This window comes from Hydra vulgaris, chromosome 06 (genome assembly GCF_038396675.1).
Source record: "Hydra vulgaris chromosome 06, alternate assembly HydraT2T_AEP".
In the NCBI taxonomy this organism is placed as follows: domain Eukaryota; kingdom Metazoa; phylum Cnidaria; class Hydrozoa; order Anthoathecata; family Hydridae; genus Hydra; species Hydra vulgaris.
In genome coordinates, this window is record NC_088925.1 from 2,415,728 (window position 1) to 2,437,474 (window position 21,747).

At 28.1% G+C, this 21,747-nt stretch overlaps 1 protein-coding gene across 1 annotated transcript in view; it reads right to left on the reverse strand.

The window, feature by feature from the left end:
* The window catches only part of LOC100207443 (E3 ubiquitin-protein ligase RING2), a 30,045-nt gene extending 8,815 nt beyond the window's left edge, over nt 1-21,230 (reverse strand). The window contains exons 1-3 of the mRNA XM_065798959.1: nt 21,142-21,230; nt 13,385-13,781; nt 402-529 (exon numbers count right to left, since the gene is read on the reverse strand). Of these exons, the coding sequence (XP_065655031.1) occupies nt 402-529; nt 13,385-13,714 (458 nt within the window). The 5' untranslated portion in view covers nt 13,715-13,781; nt 21,142-21,230. The remainder of the gene's footprint in view (nt 1-401; nt 530-13,384; nt 13,782-21,141) is intronic.
* Nucleotides 21,231-21,747: the final 517 nt, after the last annotated feature.

Sequence of the window (21,747 nt, forward strand, 5' to 3'; positions counted from 1 at the left end):
TTGACACTCAACCTTTACTCAATTAATGACATCTCAACCTTTACTCAATTAAAAGCCCCAAAACAGGAGGTATTATAAGTCAGAGTTAACTTCTAGCTTTTGCCTAGAAAAGCAAATCTTTCATAGCAGCAGGACATGAGGCAGATTGTACTGGACTAGTAACAGAGTGATCATTAAAATCCTGACCTGACTTGATTAATTTAAATTTTATTTAAGATATAAAAACATATTTTATGCAAAATCATTTAATTATTACTTAGGTTCTAGTCAGGGCCAGAACTAAAAAAAAAAATACCATTTATAGTTTCATCTGTAACAGAAAATTCAAAAATCTTTCAAAATAAAATGCTTGTAAATATTGAAAGTTGTAATAAAATTATTTTTCTGCAACAGAAGACTACCTGTTTCTAGCTTGAATACGAAGACCTTCCTCTATACTGTTGGTTAGTGCTTGCTGATTGGTATGTTGATGTAACTTTTCGAGCGCCTGTTCTTGATGAGCTTCATACTCGTCTCGATTAGGATATATCTAAACAACCTTATTATTAATGATTGATTTACCAGCTAATGTTTTTTAAGACAATATAATATAATTTATATACATATATATATATATACATATACATATACATATATATATATATATATATATATATATATATATATATATATATATATATATATATATATATATATATATATATATATATATATATATATATATGTATATGTATAGATATATAACAGGGTGATAACTAATAAATGAGAATTTTCATATCAGGCTATAATAAAAATAAATATTATATTTATTTTAATTGAAGGTACATCACTTATCTTTAAGAAAAAATTAATGAACATTCGAATATGGTCCATCATCAGCAGTTCGACGTAGTTTTGTCATGATGTTGGAACAGGAGTATTGTATGGCATTTATATCGATTTTGGCGAATGCATTTTTGATTCAGGTAATCAATTGTTTGCAATTCTTAGCTCTCCAGTTATTTTTGTATACTAACAAACTCAAATATCCAAAGAAATCTTCAATTGGGCAACACTGAGGCAAGTTTGTTGGATTGCAGTGTTTTTTTGGCATATGCAATAATGCTTTATCCAGCCAAATCAAGTAATTGCTATCTGAATAATATTTTTGAAGAAATGGAATCAATATTTTCTTTAAACATTGAATTTGTTACACTTTTTGATTAATAGCCAAACTACTTGGCTTAAACAATGGCTTGGAAATTCCCCTCTCAGATATGGCAATGTACAGCATCACTTTCTGCTCCAACTTGTGTTTATATCTGTATTTTACTTTTTGTAGTTGTTGTAGAACTTTTATCTGCATAATATCGATCATTTCTACTTGTTTTCACTATTATAGATCACTATTACTTGTTTTTTCAACAATTTGCAGATATAAGGCTGCATACACTTGAACTTTTCTACAGCACTTTGTTGAATCATTGTTGTTGAAAGCACCGTGAAGCAAACATCATTTTTACGATTTTTATATATATATATATATATATATATATATATATATATATATATATAAATATATATATATATATATATATATATATATATATATATATATATATATATATATATATATATATATATATATATATATATAATAGGTGTATGCATATGAAACCGCTGTTTTTTCTTTGAATTAGAACGTTTGTTTTGGAGATGTTTTATTTATATTTCTTTGAATGTAATTTCCATTATTTTCTACTACTTTTTGCCAATTTTTTGGTAACTTATGAATTCCATCCCAATAGAATTTCTCAGGTTTAGAAGCTATCCAATTATCGAGCCATTTTTTGACCTCTTCATAATTCGAGAAGTGCTGATCTGCCAAGCCATGTGACATTGATCGGAATAAATAGTAATCTGATGGAGCAAGGTCTGGTGAATACGGCGGGTGGCATAAGACTTCCCATCCGATAGTTTTCAACGCTGTTTGAACAACTTTACAAACATGAGGACGAGCATTGTCATGTTGAAGAATTATTTTATCGTGTCTCTCAGCATATTCGGGTCGTTTTTCTTCTAATGCTTTTCTTAAACGGAATAATTGGAGTCTGTAAAGTGGCCCATCAATTGTTTCTTTAGGTTTTAGCAACTCATAGTATGCCACACCAATCTGATCCCACCAAATAGACAGCAAAGCCTTATTTCCATGAATATTTCTCTTTGGTGTTGATTTTACAGGTGCGCCTGGGTCAACATAATGTGTTGTGCGGACTGGATTGTCAAAATAAATCCATTTTTCATCTCCAGTCACTATTCGATGCAAAAAAGACTTTCTTTCAAAACGATTCAATAACATTTCACATGTCACTAAACGCCTTTCAATATCACGTTCTTTCAATTCATGTGGAACCCATTTTCCTTCCTTTCTTATTTTACCGAGAGCTTGTAAACGTCTTGAAATTGTTGCCTGATCAACATTCAACTCTTCTGCTAATTGTTCTTGGGATTGAGCATCGTCTTCGTCCAATAAACTTTGCAATTCTGAATCTTCAAATTTTTTTGGAGGTTTACCACGTTCCTTGTTGTCAAGATCGAAATCGCCACTTTTAAATCTTCTAAACCAATCTCTGCAAGTTGTTTCAGATAAAGCATGGTCAGAATAAGCTTCTACAAGCAAACGATGACTTTCTGCAGCAGTTTTCTTTAAAATAAAATAGTGAAGTAATACTTCCCGCAAATGCATATTTGAAGGCACAAAGTTGTTCATTTTGAAAGATGTATAAAATTATCTAGATATGAATAAAATCAAATTAAAAACTATGATATTTAAAGCAAATTGAACGTAGTTTCACACACATAATCATCCATACATTAATTTTGTCTTAAAAAGAAAATTAACTTGTTTTATTTTAAACAGCGGTTTCATATGCATACACCTATTATATATATATATATATATATATATATATATATATATATATATATATATATATATATATATATATATATATATATATATATATATATATACATATATAAATATATATATATATATATATATATATATATATATATATATATATATATATATATTCGGTAATGCTGACCTAACTGCATACCAAAAAGTGTTTTAGGTCAACAAAAAATGCCGACCTTGTTTCTATGTTTAATGGTAAGACCTTTGTATCAAACTTTTTTCCGACCTAATGCCAACCTCTAAAAGATTGAGGTCAGAAAATTATTGCTGACCTTTTTTTCCTTACTCCGAGGGTTGATATATTTATATATATATTTGATAAACTTTAATGCGATAGCGGTGTAGTGTTAGAGTGTTAGCTTCATAAGTGAGAAATTCTGAGTTTGATTTCTACCACACCCCTTGTAGAAACGCACTCAACTTGTTTCTCCACTCAGCTAATTTGTTTGTCAAGACTCATATTTGGAGTTGAGAGGGTTGTAGCTAAAATAAAGTAGCCTCCTCATCTGCAGCCTCTCAACCTTAGGGAGATAAATATCATTAAAAAATATATACATATATCTATATATATATAAGTACAAACATTGAAGGTTGAAGTATTATCTAGATATGAATAACTTTTGTTATGGCAAAATAACTTTTTTTATCACTATTCTTTGTTTTTTCAAAGAATAGTGATAAAAAATTATATAAATGTGGTAGTGGTGTCGTGGTAGACAGCTCGCATTATAAGCAAGAGCTTCCGAGTTTAATCCCCACCACGTCCCTGTTAGTAATGTGCTCAACTTGTTTCTCCGCGCAGCAGCCTTGTTTGTCAAGGTTCCTGTTTCGGAGTTATAGAGTTAAGAGAGGGTTATAACCACAAGAAGCCTCCTCATCTGTAGTGGCCTTATCGACCTTTGGGATATGAATTAACAAAAAAATATATATCAGGTTTTGTTATGAGATTTTATTGTGTAAGGAAAGCACGAAATGCTGATAAATGTAATTTTAACACAGCTTTAATATTTATATTATTAAAAGTTAAATCTAGTGTTGTCAGGGTACTCCATACTTTAGTACCAACACAGTTCTTCATTAAAAAAGTAGTTACGGTGAAAATCTTTCAAATTATTTAGTATATTGGTACTAACATTAGTACCGATCTATTTTAATTGTACAATAGTGCATTTTCTAAATAGCACTATTGCTATTCTTCATTCAGATAATTTTCAGAATTACCCTCTATAAGTAAAGCATAATAGCATAAAATAAGGATTTAATAGCATATAAAATAAGGATGACTTGCAGTTTAGTTAAAGTACCTTTCTGACCAAAAATTTTTAAAAATCTAAATGGAGAACAAACTTTGAAAACTTTTAATTAAAAAAATTAAAAATGAAATCCAAAGAACAACACTTATAAAAAAGAAAGGGTGTCAAAGCAAGCTATGGAAGTATTTCTTATTTGCTGCTGATGACAAGGGTAATATAGTAGACAAAAATATGCCAACTAGTGGAAATGTTTGTAAACTCATAAAATATTTCAAGATAGACATCCTGATTTAATGAAAAAGTTCAAGGTGTGTTTATTTTATGGTTACTTGTTTAAAAAAAGTTTAAATTAACTTTTTTAAACTACTATTACTATTGTTATTACTTTAATAAATATTATTATCATTATTATTTTCATTAAAATGAAATTTACCTTATTTAGGATTATTAGGATTGATGTACTCCAAAAAGATGCTGGCGTTTTTACAAGTTTAAATGCTTAGTACCCAACTCTTAGTGATTGAATTATAACTGGTTGACTCAATTTTTTCTTTTTTCGAACATAAACAATTTGTATTAGTATTAAATTTATGATTTTCTTTTTTTTTTTAAATAAATTTTTTTTTTTCTTTAAACAAAATATAGTATAAATAAAAGATAAATTGACAATTCCAACCCATAGGTGTTTAATTTTAGCAACTAGCTCACAGAACTGAAAAAAAAAAAAAAATTTAATTTTATAATTTTTTGGTTGTAAAAAAATTGCTTTATATCTTTTTTGATGGTACCATTACCGTCATTTAAAGCCTAATTTAGAATTTTTGTGGAAATTCTTATCAGTCTCTGATAGTAAGTAGAAGGTAAGTCATTTACAAAAAATTGTTTTCTGCAACAATTCTTTTTTTTTTTTTGTAAAATAACAAAAATTTGGTAACGCAATTTACATACAACAAAAGAAAAAGAAAATTTTTAAAAAAACAGACTAGGAATAAAAATAATACGTCATAAGTTTTTGGTAAAATTGCGAGTTTATGATATTGTGCATTATGCAGCATTACAATTTGGTTTGTAGTCAGTATAATTCCACCTCCATTTACCTTCATCCAAGTACTAAATTTAGTACTGAGTACTTTGATACATATTGGTACCAAACACTGAAATTTTAGTACCGGGACAACACTAATTAAATAACGTCATTAGTGTATTATAAGTACTGCATTGAAAATAAATTTAATTTTAAACCTCTTTAAAAATAATCCAGAACTAATATAACGAAAGATATTGATGAAATTCATAAGTGATGAAATCTTATGAGTGATGAAATCTTATAAGTGATGAAATCTTATAAGTGATGTAGTCTTATAAGTGATGAAATCTTATAAGTGATGAAATCTTATAAGTGATGAAATCTTTTGAAATTTAAAAGATTATAGAGAGATTTTAGTTAAGATATTTGTAAACAAAATGTTTAGAAATAAATTATGCCAAAAGAACATTACATGATATTGTTTAAAAAGAAACAAAAAATTTTAAATACATTTGTGAAATTTTGGGAGGTCAAAATAGCAATTTTAGTCACTTCAGGTGGTCTATTTATTTATACATATATATATATATATATATATATATATATATATATATATATATATATATATATATATATATATATATATATATATATATATATTTATATATATATATATATATATATATATATATATATATATATATATATATATATATATATATATATATATATATACATTACATGTATATATGTAATAGAGGTGTACACTTGTGATCGGCCAACGGTACGAGACGACCAAATTTTGTGAAGGGCAAAATAAAATATTCCTTTGAGTTGCCCAATATGACGTTGCCAACCAATATTAAGTTGCCCAATATAACGACTATTAATTTTTTTATTGACAGCTCTAGTTTTTCTTATTTTTATTTTTGTTGTTGCAATTCAAGAATTATAAAAAAAAAAAATCTAAAATAATAATAAAAGAAATCAAAAATAAAACTTTTGAAAGTATCAACAGTATCAAAGTTTGTTTTTCCCATTTTCTATTATTAATTGGAACATCAGAAAATTGTATGAGTGTTTAAAGGTATTTAACAAAATACTTCCTAATTAGAAACTAAAAAGTGGTTTAAATACTATTTTTTTTTTTTTTTTTACAAATTTTATTTTAGGATTTAGATATAAAGTAATTGGACTAAATTTACCCACAAAAAATGTTTTGACAGGCCTTGTTAAGAATTGTTACGCAGCTCGCTTTTTTCGTAAATGTCAAAAGCGTTCAGTTAGTCAAAAACTTTTTTGTAAAAAGTATACACCGAAAGCGTTCAGTTGGGCAAAAACTTTATTTTTTGGAATATTTAAATCATGTTTTCATGTTGTTTATTCAAGTTAATTTAGGTCATAAAAAAAAGCATTTAACCGCAAATTTTAATTTTAGAAGACTTTAATTTAAATACGATTATAAAAATCTAAATTTAGTTTTGAAGCAATGAAAAATAGTAAAATGTTTGATGTAAAATTTAGTTTTAAATGAATGTAAAATAGTTTGGCAAAAAGTTAATCCATTATACAACTCATCCATTGCACTACAACGACTCATCCATTGTATAGTTAAAAGATTACACTGTATAAAAGAAAAATAAATCTGATGGGCGAAAAGGTAGTGGAGTTGCCTTGTACATAGAGAACAACCTCACATTGTATGAAATAAGTATTAGTAATCAGGACAGCAAAATAGAACAAATATGGGCTGTTGTTGTAATTAGAAATATCAAATTCTTGTGGCCTGGAAAACATACCTGTTATTGTCTTGCAGAAGTGTTCTCCGAAGCTGTCGCCTATACTTTCAAAACTATTCAACAAGTGCTTATCAGAGTCTTGTTTTCCAGCCTGCTGGAAAGTGACATCTGTTTAGACAAATGTCTGCTGGAAAGTGACAGTAGTTAGACAAATGTCAACATTCCAGCCTGCTGGAATGCTGACATTTGTCTAACTACTGTCCCATTAGTCTTCTTCTTATCATAAGCAAGATTTTTGAATCTTTAATTAACAAACACTTAATTTCTCATCTTGAATCTAATAACTTACTTTCTGACCATCAATATAGACTTCGATCTTCTTGTTCTACAGCTGATTTGCTAACAGTAATAACTGATAGGTTTTATTGTGCATTAGATAAAGGTGGAGAGGTTAAGATCATCGCTCTTGACATTTCAAAAGCTTTTGATAAAGTTTGGCATGCTGTTCTTCTCCATAAGCTTTCTTCTTATGGTGTATCTGGCAACATCTTTAAGATTATTGAATCCTTTCTTTCCAATCGTAGTATAAAAGTTGTCCTTGATAGACAGCACTCTTCTTCTTATTCTGTAACTTCAGGGGTTCCTCAAGGTCCTCTTCAAGTTCCTCTTCTATCCTTGGCCCTATACTCTGTTTAATTTACATTCACGATTTTCCAGATATTCTCACATCTAAGGTGGCATTGTTTGCTGATGATACTACCAATTACCTCTGATTGCTTGGAGGGGGCATTTGAGCTTGAAAAGGATCTTACTTCTGCTACAGCATGGAGCTCACAGTGGCTGGTGAACTTCAATACAGATAAAACTCAATTTTTTTCAGCCAATCGTTATTGAAATAATTTAGATCTTCCTATATTTATGAACGGTGATGTACTCAATGAGTTATCTACTCTTCATCTTCTAGGATTAACTCTTACTTCCAATCTTTCTTGGAAACCATATATCAAATCAGTAGCAAAATTAGCATCTGCTAAGGTTGCATCTCTTTATCGAGCTCAACACTTTCTTACTTTGGATTCTATTCTCTATCTCTATAAATCTCAAATCTGGCCTTGTATGGAATACTGTTGCCATATCTGGGGCGGATCTTCTAACAATGCCCTTTCTCTTTTAGACAAGGTGCAAAAGCGCATTGTAAACATAGTTGGACCTGCTCTTGCAGCCAACCTCCAACCATTATTACATCATTGTAATGTTGCTTTTCTTTCTCATTTCTACAAATACTATAATGGGCACTGCTCTAAAGAGCTAGTGTCTCTTGTGCCATCTACTAAAATTCATTCTCGTGTTACTCGTCAATTAATTAAGTCTCATCCTTTTTCTGTGACTGTTCCTAAGTGCTCCAAAAACGCTTATTTGTCTCATTTTTTCCCTTAAACATCAGCTCTTTGGAATTCGCTTCCTTCATCTTGCTTTCCTGATTCATATAATTTGCAATCCCTTAAGTCCTCCAGCAATCGTTATTTTGCTCTACAATCTTCATCTTTTCTCTTCCAGTAACTTCCAACTTTAATTAGTGGTTGCTTGCAGCCTTGATTGAAGCGAAGATGTTTTAAAAAAAAACAAAAAAAACCTCATTGGATGTATATATACAGACCAAACAATCAAATAGACATAAATAATCTCAGACAAATTATACATGGTGCAAAAAATAACATAGATGATAAAATATATGCAGATGTAGTAATACTAGGATATTTTAATTTTCCTAACAATATTTGGAATAGTAGATATGTTGAGAGTGTAAATAGTAGAGAAAATTCAATAGAATACATGTTTACTGATATGACAAACGACAAATTTTAAAAAACACACTGGACTTGATATTTACCAACAATAGTAACAGAATATATGAGCTACAATCACATGAAGTCCTGGGTTGTATAAACAAGGGGCACTTAATATTGACATTTAAACTTGAACTAAACATTAAACAGAGAAGCAGAATACCAAAATATAAATTTGACTACACCAGAGGAGACTACACAAAAATAAACAATGAAATTTACTCAATTGACTGGAACTTCTGATTTCATAAATCAACAACACAACATATGTATGACTTTTATATTAAACAAAAACTGAGTATTTTATATATACCAAAAATTGATGGTAATGCAAAACACAAACACAAGAGGAATCCATTGTTTAGCGATCCTTGGAGCATTAGTAAGAATGAAAAAAGATCTAAGATACATAAATTTAGCAGTCAAATAAAAAGATGCAGAAAAGGTCAATGCATACAAAGCAATAACAAAATTAGTATCAAAAGAAGCCGCATTAGCTAGAAAGGACTATGAAAGAAACCTGATAATAAAATCAAAATAAAATCCGAAACTTCTTTATAAATATATAAACAGTCAGAGAAATACAAAACAATCAATTAAAGCCATTTTGAACACTTATGGTACTGTAAGAAATAACCAAAATGAGATCGCAGATATTCTAAACGACCATTTTCAAAGCGCCTTTGTAAATGAAAGCAACACAATGCCAGTAATAGCAGATAAAATAATAAGTCACACACTTGATTCAAATGACAATTTTATTGATTACATAGATATTCTGAATCGACTTGAAACACTAAATACATACAAAGTATGTGGTGCAGACAATTTACATCCTATTTTATTAAAGCAATGTGCAAAGTCAGTAGGATTGCCATTTATATTTATCTACAAATCATCTTATAACACAAGTTATAAGATGATTTAAGTTATAACCTGCCTCTACAGTGGCATGCAGCAAATGTGACACCAATTTTCAAAAAAGGATGTAAGTTAAGTGCATCACACTACAGACCTGTGTCAATAACGTCAATAGCATGCAAAATATTCAAAAAAGTTATTAGAAATGAAATGCAAAAATTTTTTGACAACTGTAATCTGGTCACAAAATGCCAACATGGTTTTGTGAAACAGAAATCATGTACCAGAAATCTTTTAGAGACTTGATTTTATTTTGCACATTTATCAAAAAATATATCTGTGGATGTTATTTTGCAAAGGCATTTGGTACCGTGCTACACAAGCAACTTATATTAAAATTGAACCCATATGGAATAAAAGGAAAATTTTAAAGCTGGATTGACGCGTTTTAGAATAATCGAATACAAAGAGTGGTTCAAGGTGATGCAGTGTCAATATGGAGAAACATATCAAGTGGTGTTCCACAGGGATCCATTCTAGGGCCATTCCTTTTTGTAGCATACATTAATGGCAAACCAGAGAAAATCAAAAGCACTGTAAAAATATATGCAGATGGCACCAAATATATCTGCAGTAAATTCAATTGAGGGCATTAAATTAATTTAAAGAGACTTAAATAATATAGAAGAGTGGTCAGAAAAATGGTTAATCAAACTGAACGGGAGTAAATGTGTGGTTTCGCATTATGGTAAAAACAACATAAAATTCAATTACACAGTTAATGATTCAGAAATTAAAAAAATCAACAAAGGAACATGATCTTGGTGTAGATTTTGATACATCACTGAAATGAAAGATACACATAGTAACATGTTCATCAAAAGCAAATACAACAATAGTGATGATAAAAAACACCTTTGTCCATTTAGATCAGCATCTTGTCAAGCAATTATACACAACCTTTGTTAGACCCCTGATTGAATTTGCAGCACCAGTTTGGTCACCAAACTACAAAGGTGACATTGAAATATTAGAAAAAGTACAGCACAGAAAGACAAGGATGGTAAAGAACATAAGAAGTCTGCAGTACCAATACCGTATACAGACACTAAATTTAACATTGTCAGAAAGAAGACAAAGAGATCTTATTCTGAAAACTATTTTTGTTTAAATTTTTTGGATTGAATTGTTGTATATTAAAGTCAAAGTGAGTTTTATTGTCAAATAAAATATAATCATCACTTGACAATAATATATATTGTCAAAGTGAGTTTTTAAACTCACTCACTGTTAATACAGTTTTAATTACAATTACTATTACATTGCTAATGTCCAAATGTTCAAATAAATCCTCTGGATGATGGCAAAGCAAAGCTGCTGATATTATGGACAGCGCTAATCAAAACTATCAAACGGGTTTTAAGAAAGATTTACAGCCTGTTTGATTCACTTGCTATGGAAGAAGTAGTGAGTTGATTATGTATGAGCTCTTGTTGAGCTAGGGGAGATGTTGTGATTTCAATTTGCGCCATTAATTAGCTTTGCTAATTACTGACAAAAGTTACACTTTATATTTTTTTATTATTATAATGTTTTGTATAATGATCATTAATTGTCCACAAGAGTCACAAGTTACATTTTTAAATGATATATATAGCAAATGACTTTTTGTAAGACAAGATTGTCTATAAGTAAGAAAAACATTATTGTTAAGATGGCTTTTAAATGCGTTGAACGACATCCGGCATTATTAAAAAATTTAAACACCAGAGGTCACAAGTTTGGATACAACAGGGAAATTATTAGAAATGCAATCAGACATAACTGCTAAACAAATAGATCCATATAGTTGTCAATGCAATATCTTTGAAGGAATTTAAAAAAATTTATGGTACCACACATAAGTAACAAATTATACACATTTATGATTATTCAGTATAAACTATAATAATAATAATAATAGTAATAATAATAATAATAGTAATGATAATAAATAATAACAACTATTAAATATCACGTAGAGCTAGGACATTACTCTTTGTATCACCATGTGACAGATCTGTCACAAACCTATTCAATGCTCACAAAATCCAGTATAAGCATTTTAATTTGTACTTATAAGGCATTGTGACATAAATGTCACACTCCCATTTTTTATAAATTTTGTTCATGTAAAAATAAAATTTTGAAAAACAAAAATGTGTTTACTTATTTAATAAAAGCTATCAACTTTATAAAATATTTTTAGGATAATACTGCAATACGAAGGGTTAAACTAGCTAAAAAATGCTTGCACTCTGTATAATAAGGTAGAGCCATTTGAAAAAAATTTAGAAATTTGCTTTGCCTGTGTTTCAAATTGTTGTCTTTTTTTACAAAAAGACAACAATTTGATTTTTCATTTCTTTTTTTCAACGAGTTCTTGAAACTTCTTGAAACTTCTTGAAACATCAAATTTTTGAGTAATCCTAATCCAAAAAAAAAATTTTTTCTCAACTTGGTACTAAAAAGACAGAATAAAATGCTGGTTTTGAAAAATATTAGTTTTATCAATAAAAATTTTTTATTATAAAAAAAAACAAAATGCAAAAATTGTTATCTAAAATTGTTGCTTTTTTGCAAATTATGTAAAAAACGGGGGTTTTTAACACAAAAAATAATAATTTGTATAGTTTTAATTTTGAATAAAAATAATATTTTCATATAGTTCTGCACCTTTTAAGTACCTGGTTGACAAAGTTTTAAAAAAAATTAATAATATTTAGATCCATCAAAATTTTAGTATTCAAAAGAAATCTCAAGAACTCATCTAAATCCAAAAATATTTTTTCTTCTTTTCTGTTATAACTAATAGAAACCATTTGCGCCTTAGGAATGTTTATTTTTAAATATTTTTTTCTTTTGCTATGAAAATCGCTACACATGGTTGCATTTCTTTCTTTTTTCTACAAATACAATCATGGTCAACGGTAAAACAAGCTATCATCTCTATTACGATAAACCAAAACTCATTGTTTCTTATTCAACAATAAGTTGCATCCTTTTACTTTATCTGTCCCTTCATGCTATAAAAACTTTTATTAACCCAGTTTTATTCCTTGCACATCAAAAAAACCTTATAACTATTAGCCATCTTCATGTTATTCTTTATATATACAACCTACAACTTTTCAAGTCTTCAGTTAACCATTTCCTAGTACTTTTTCTTATTCTCCATTTTGAAGTAACTCATAACTTAATAGCGGTTGCTTGCAATCTTGTTGGAAGTAAATTAGAGTTTGAAAATATATAAATATATGCTAGTATTTAATAAATAGTAAATGTAAGTATAAAATTTTATTATATATAGTATTATAAATTTTTTTCTAGCCCCGGCTATCAACCCTTGCTAAATCTTATAGTTTAGCCAGGGCCAGGGCCAGGGCCCTGGTCACTTACTACATTGCACTGTTTGCTTTATTTCTTATGTTTTATCTGATGATTTATTAAATGAATTAAATTAATAAAGTTTAAATCATATTTAATAATAATAGTAATATTAATAAATATAATAGTAATGCTAATAATTACAATAACAACAATGATAATAACAAATTATAGCAACAATTATAATAATGTATTATATTAGTAATAACATAGATAATTAATAAGAAGTATCATTTATGTTAACTCAAAATGATTATTTTTCAAAATTTTACCTTTGCAATTAGAGAATCAAAGTTAGGATCGGGTCTCAGTGATCTTTTTGATATTAACTTTTTTCTACATGTAGGACACTCTTTGTTCCCAGCTCTTAAAGCCGTTATTATACAATCATGACAAAACCTATGTAAGCATTCTTTTGTTGTCATAGTATTAGTTAACATATCCAAACAAATTGGACACATAAGTTCGCTATGAAGAGATCTTGGTGATATAGCAATTTCTGTATCATCAGTAATAACTTCTTGTGGTGTTCGATGAAGCTCATACAAACTCAGTTCCCAAGATTTTGGTTGTTGAAGACCTTGTGCAGACTGTGACATCATAGGTTACATTTACATATCACAAATGTATTTTATGCAGAAACTAATTTTGGGTTAGCTGGCTTCGAAACTAATATAAATAAATAAAGTTATTTAGATAAAAACTATAAACACAAATAAATATAATTTAAAAAAATAATATATTCAGCAAGCCTCTATTAGAACTGTCATTTGTACTAAATAATTAAGATAATAAATATTTAGATTTATGTTGCATACTTGTTTTAAAAGGTTTTTAATCAGAATTAGTCAGAATGAGTCAGCATTTGGCAATACCGGATCAACTGCCCATCTAAATGTGTTTGAGGTCAGCAAAAAATTGCCGACTTCATTTACGTGCCTACATTTAGAAATTAATTCTACTAATTTATACATATATATGTATATATATAAAAAATATATGTTATCAAGTATATTAAAAAACCGTTATAATGTTTATGAATATGTTCCAGAAATTAGAGAACATGTTCCAGAAACTTGGATTTCTTATCTTCAATCTCAGGAGAAATAAAAGTGTGAAGCACCAATAGGCAAGTGTCCATGGCAAAGCATGAAGGAAAAACACAATGATAATAAATTAAAGTAATTTGGGCTAGATAATGCTCTAACCAAAGTCCAAAATGATCAGCTGCTTTTCCACAGGTCATATGATTTATGATAGATTGGACTTCATCAGAAGTGACAGGATGGGAATCATCCTTAAGGAGATTACAGTATTTAAACATAAAGGTATCATTTATATTGCATACTGGCTTGACTGATGGGAAAAAATGAAACAGGGGCAATAGTTATTATGTATGTATGTATGTATATATATATATATATATATATATATATATATATATATATATATATATATATATATATATATATATATAGGTAATTCCATATGAAATCATCCCAAAAAAAAACATTTTTGACACCCTTACATCTCTGAATTTGTTCATTTTTACCTCAATTGCAGTCAATATTAAAAAAATAATAACTGCAAAATTTTTAGTTAAAAATACACATGGATTCCAGAGATCTTCAGTTGAAATAATGCTGACTCAGCATTTTAGTAATTATCTGAAGCGACTTCAAAGCAACTTTGACATATAGTATCTTCGTAATGGCTTGGGGAAATTTCCTAAGATTTGGTACCCCAATAGTTTTTTTCGTGAGGAATCCAAAAATAGCACCCTCAAGACTCGATTGTCTCAGGAAATGCCTCCTTTATTCAATTTTGTTCAAAATTATTGACTTGTAAATTCATTATTTTTGGAGGTAAAATGAAGACTGTGGCCCAAAATCCTGGGTAAAAAGTTTAATTGTACATCATTTTATTATTTTAGGTCTACTGAAAAAAGTTAGATTCATCAATTGTCTCTCTAATTCTTGATCAAAATTTGCGTTTAAAAATTGTTTTTTCAGAAAAATCTAAATTTTGTAACAAAAGCAATTGAAATTTATTTGAATAAAATATCAAATAGTGTTATTTATTAACTAGTTTAGGACATTTAAAGTCATGGGCTATGGAGGGCCAGGGGGTTCTGACCAACTCTGCGCCCCCCCCCCAATTTCCCTGAATTTTTTTTTGATTTTTTTTAATACTTAAAATGAATTAATAATAAATAATTATTAAAACTCAATTTGAAAACATAATTTTTTTTTTTAGTTTAAGTTTGAGAAACAATTTATTTTCTTTATTTCAGTTCAAATCAGTGAATGCGTACCTTTTACTATATAGAAAAGTTTTGTTTTGTTCTTTTTAAAGGTTGCACTTTACTTGTTTGTATTTTCTTAAGGAATGATTGAGAATGTTATTGTTTTTTTATTTTTTTGGCAGGTAACATAAATAATAAACATATTTAATATGGAGAAATGTGACACTGGAAATAGTCTTAACATTCATTGTCACAAAACTGGATTTTCTAGAAAACAAGGTTTTGTTCAATTCCAAGATCTTCCTTGTGAAAAACAAGAAGAAATAATATGGCGAGCAAATTTAAAGAAAAAATATTGCTCAATAAGAATTATATGTTGTTATCACAAGCATTTCTATAAAAAAATATTCTAAGAGAAAAATTACAAAGTGTTGCAATCCTTTTGGAAAACACAAGGAAAGTTATAAAATTGCTATAAAAGGTATCAAATCTAACATTAATTACAACAGAATTGATATGGAAATTAAAAGAAAAACAATTTAATATTTGTAATAAAATTTATATTTTCACTTTATTTCACAATTTTAAAAACTTAAAACTAAATTTGTTTCTTAGGTAATATAAAGATTTCCCTAGACTTGGCAAAATTTTTGCAAGAAAATAATTTTTATGTAACCCCAGGTTGGAAATTCTGCAGTAAATGTTACATAAAAACAGGAGAAACTGATAAAGATTTAAATTCACAGGAGGAATGGGAATCAAAAAGTGAAAAAAAAATTGAGTTAGATAACACTATAGAATTGCTTGGAATTTCACCAGTGAAAATAGTCTTTTAAAATTGCCTGCAGCAAAACAAAAGTTTGAGAACACTATTGACAAAGTTGCAAAAATAGTCTCATCAGCATATAACATTAAAGAAATTTCTTTAACAACAGAAATAAAAAGCCCCATTTTAAACAACAACATTAACAATGACCGTGATCTAGACATTTTAATAAGGTGCAAATGCCATAAGAATTTATATACAAGACTCAGAGAAATATAACTAGATAGATCAAGGAAGATATAGATAGAACAGATAGAGCAAGGAAGATATAACTAGATATATCAAAGAAAATCTACCAGGTGTATTAAGTGTGAAATACTTTTCCGATGGTTGAGCAGCACAATTTAAAAATTTTAAAAACTTTATCAATCTTTGTCATCACAGATAAGACTTTGATTTAAATGCTGAATGGATTTTTTTTGCTACCAGTAATGGTAAATCCCCCTGTGATGGTATTGGTGGGACTGATAATTAGAATTTGTTTTAAATTATTTTCTAAAGATGAAATCAACCAAACATGAGCACAATTAGAAAAAAGATATTTAGGTGGAAGAACAGTTCCTGGTACAAGAATGTACAAGGATTATCATTTTATTCCAATTGCTTCAAACACTATAAGTTATAAAAAAATAAGTATTGATACATGTATTGAAATATTCGATATCTTTCCAAAAAGATAACATAATAAAGAGATTTCATTAAACAATAAAAAAATGGATTATATTGCATGTTTTTATGATGAATTTTGGTGGGTAAGGATTGCTGAAGATGTAAGTGAGCTTGATACAAAAGTCAGATTCATGCATCCACATGGACCAGGTAAAAACTTCAGTGTCATGAAATGACTTTTAATATGAACCTTGTGGCCCTAGAAAATCCTTTTGGGGTATGATAGTGGGGATATATAGGAGTATATTAGAAGTGATCTTGTAATTTTTTGTCATCATCCGTGGAAGGAAGATTGATTTGAAGTTTGAGCATTTTTCGAAGTTTTTTTGTGAAGTCAAAGCAAGTAAAAAGCTTATTTTAAGGCAAGAATTTGTTATATTTTGTCATAAAGGTTGCAAATAGAGATATTGTTTACATTTTTACATGAGTTATATGCATTGTTTATTTATTTGAAAAATTTCGGGAAAGGGCTGAATGCTAAAGCATTTGTTAAGAAAATTTATGAAGAGCAAAAGTGCAATCAACATTTCTAAAATGCCTAATCAAGCAAAATGTCATGATGAAAACAGGAAAACTGTATGTTTTCTTTGTTTAAATAAATCCTCTAGACAACTCACTGCTGCTATGATTGAAAGCTGCCCCAAAGTCTTTGACCAACCAATCAACTTTGAAGACCAAAGAGTTCCAGTTGGAGTTTGTGAAAAATGTCGCACTATTCTAAGAAGAAAAGAAGCAGGTCAAGATGTCCAACTTCCCTCTTTGCCTGATTATAAAACAATTAAAGTCTGGCCAACAACAAGATAATCAGTTTGTGATTGCTTGATCTGTTGTTAGGAAAGCAAGGTTCAAAAGTCCAAAAAAGTCAAGGCAACTAACCCAACCAATCCACCAATAGAACTGCCAGCTATTGAAAAGTGCTGTTCTGCATACCTTTCACTGATTGGAAGAAGTATTCCCCATGTCTGCACCAAAGGAATGCTTAGACAAAACTTACTTGAAGTTGCAACGAAAGATGAAAAAGCTGCTACAGTGATTGCCAACAAAACACCATCTCCTTATGGCACAGTTTGCTTTAGTGAAGGATAAGGAAGAAATCTTCCAGTGACTCCAGGTATAAACACTCTAAATAAAAATCAATCATTTAGCATTTTTTTAAATAAATGTTGATGAAAGAAATAATTTCAATTTTAGGATCTTCAAGGCAAAGATAACTTTTTTCACCAACATCCACTTTGACTGCTCAACAGCTCTTACAAGTTCAAAATTAGACTGGCTTATCTAACAGAGGAATGAACAAGCTTGTTTCAACTCTCAACCAAGTTACTCCACATCGCCTAGTTAAGAAAAACTTTAGGGAAAAGTTTAAATCACTTGGAAAGCATCTTTCTGATTTGTTTGTTACCTGCAACATTATGGACACAACCAAAACTGACAGCCAGGAGTCCACAAGACTAATTGTGCGCAGCAAAGATCTTATTGCTCTGAGAAACACTGTCATCCAAATTTGAGGTCCATAGTCAAATGAACTTATAAAGATTGGAATAGATGGAGGAGGAGGTTTCTTGAAAGTTTTTCTAGGAATAATTGCCTTAAAAGCACAGAATGTCTCCCGACCATCCAAAAAGCCTCTTTTTAAAGATTCAGGTGTGAAATGTCAATTGTTGGTAGCTGTTTCAGTAAATCTACCTGAAAAGTATGGTAATGTGAAACAAATTCTTGACAAATTGTACCTTAATATTGTGTTGTCATGTGACATGAAACTTGCTAACATCATCTGTGGTTTACAGTCTCACTCCCTTTGGATCCCGCTCTTTGGATCTGTATTCCGAACAAGCAACAGAGTTGCTGCATCACAACAATCATTGGCAACATTTCAAAAGGCCTAGCAATGATCCAGACTACTCAAAGAATCTTCTTAGCTATTTGATCGATTACAACAGCAAACATTCATTTTGATGTCATTACTTAAAAGAAAGAGAGAGAATTATATTTTTTTATGTGTGCTATATGTCAGAATCTATATATAAATCTAGACCTTTGCTGAATTAAGATAGTAATTTAGGTCATTCAGAAAAAATATTGAAGTTTTTGATGAAAGTCAGAATTTCATAGTTAAAAATCAATTTATTACTTCATTTCCTAAAGAAATTGTAATGTTTATGTTTTTGTTTGTCAATATTTGGTTGCAAACAGTGTTTTGATGCACAGAATGAATAAATAAATGTCAAATTTTTTGTAATGGAGACTTCTATGAAATTTAAAGTCACTATTTAGAGCAGTAATAATAGAAAACATTGATTTGATTTTTCTTCTGCAGACAATGACAAAAGATTTCAAAATCACTTCTAATACACTCCTATATATCCCAACTATCATACCCCAAAAGGATTTTCTAGGGTCACGAGGTTCATATTAGAAGTCATTTCGTGACACTCTGACTTCTTTTGGCCAATGAGAAATGACAAGTGTTTAGTGCTGAATTCTGAAGTTATATGCCTTATTTCTACACCCACAACAATATCAGGTCGTATGTACAACAAATTTAGATTTGGATAATAAGCAGTAGGTTACAAAAAGAAATTGAATACATTTAAAATAGTTTTGTTGTAATTTTATTAACCTATTTTGCATTTAGAATTTGTCTTTCTTTCAAATCCTTGGATGGAAGGGGGGTTTAAAGAAATCCCACTTTCCACCTTATTATTTCAATGACTATATTAGTCTTAAACTACTAAATAAAGATATTGATTGTTAAAGTGTTTTTAAAAAATTTAAATATCTTTGGCTTTAAAATTTATGATTTTTAAAAATGTGAAAAGATCTCAGTTTTAAGTGCTTACTTTGAAATAAGAAGTAAATAATTATCGATTTGAAATAATGAAAATAAATTGTTTCTCAAACTAAAAAAAAAATTATGTTTAAAATTCATTTTAGGTATAAAAAAAAATTCAAAAAAAAAAAATGTTCTAAACTAGTTAATAAATAACACTATTTAATATTTTATTCAAATAAATGTTTTAAAAAACATTTCAATTGCTTTTGTTACAAAATTTAGATTTTTCTGAAAAGACACAATTTTTAAACGCAAATTTTGATCAAGAATTAGAGAGACAATTGATGAATCTAACTTTTTTCAGTAGACCTAAGATAATAAAATGATATACAATTAAACTTTTTACCCAGGATTTTGGGCCACTGTCTTCATTTTACCTCCAAAAATAATAAATTTACAAGTCAATAATTTTGAAAAAAAATTGAATAAAGGAGGCATTTCCTGAGACAATCGAGTCTTAAGGGTGCTATTTTTAAATTCCTCAAGAAAAAACTTATTGGGGTACCAAATTTTAGGAAATTTTTAAACTAAAATTTTTGCAGTTATTATTTTTTTATTATGGACTGCAAGTGAGGTAAAATTGAACAAATTCTGAGATGTATATATGTATATATATATATATATATATATATATATATATATATATATATATATATATATATATATGTATGTATATATATATATGTACATGTATATATATATATATATATATATATATTTATATATATATATATATATATATATATATATATATATATATATATATATATATATATATATGTATATATATATGCATATACACACACACACACATATATATATATATATATATATATATATATATATAAATATATTTATATATATATAAATATATATATATATATATATATATAAATATATATATATATATATATATATATATATATATATATATATATAAATTTGATTCCAAAGAAAAAAAAATATTTATATCTCTTTTTTACTCATTGCACAATTAACTCTATCAAAATAAATGTGACAAAAGTAAGAAACATCTGAGTTTTTATTATGAAATATGTTTTGTCAATAACTATTTATTAAAAATGATTATTTTTAAAAACATTTTGTTAAAGTTATTTAAAATAAGCATTTTAAACTATATTTTTTGGAATTTACTTTTAGAAACAGTAAAACTAATAATAATAATAATAATAATAATAATAATAATAATAATAATAATAATAATAATAATAATAATAATAATAATAATAATAATAATAATAATAATAGTTTATCATCAAAATTAATAGTATAAGAAAGAACGTGTTACAACAAATGTTTAAATCTTTCTAGTTTAAAATGACACGATAAAGATTTTAAAAATGATATTCGGTAATATTAAAATTCTTAATTTGTAATAATTTAAAAATGTCAATACAATTATTTAATGTATAGTATATTTAAAAAAAAATTGTACCTGATCATATGCAACTGATTATATGGTACTGATTATATGCGAAAAAATTTCCATCATAATTTTATACAGCTAAAAATTTTCAAATGGGAAAATTATTAATACTTATTTTGCTTAATTTTCTGATAAACAACCTAACATTTATCTATTTATATCAACCTAACATTCATCTAACCATCTATTTCATCTTGTAATCGTCTTACAATAACTCAAAATACACAATATATTATGTGACCATGGAATTTAAAAAAAAACTGAATTAAATTACAATCACAGTCAACTTTTACTATGAGTGTTTACATTACATAGTACTTTACAACTAGTAATACCAATTGTCTCCAAGTTTTTTCAATAGCGAAATTAATTACTTTGCGTTCAGCAACATATTACGGAAGATAACAACGCAACACCGTATTTTTTCTTGTGCGGTTATAGAATTTCAAAATCAAAGCGGGAACTTCAGATATACAGGGTGAGGCAAAATTAACTTCCCTATTTGAAAGAGCTGTTAATTTTTTTTTTGATATTAACTGTCATTATTTTTTTTTACAGCTGTAAAGTAGAATAGCACAAAATTAATTATGAATTGATTCAATCCACAACAACGTG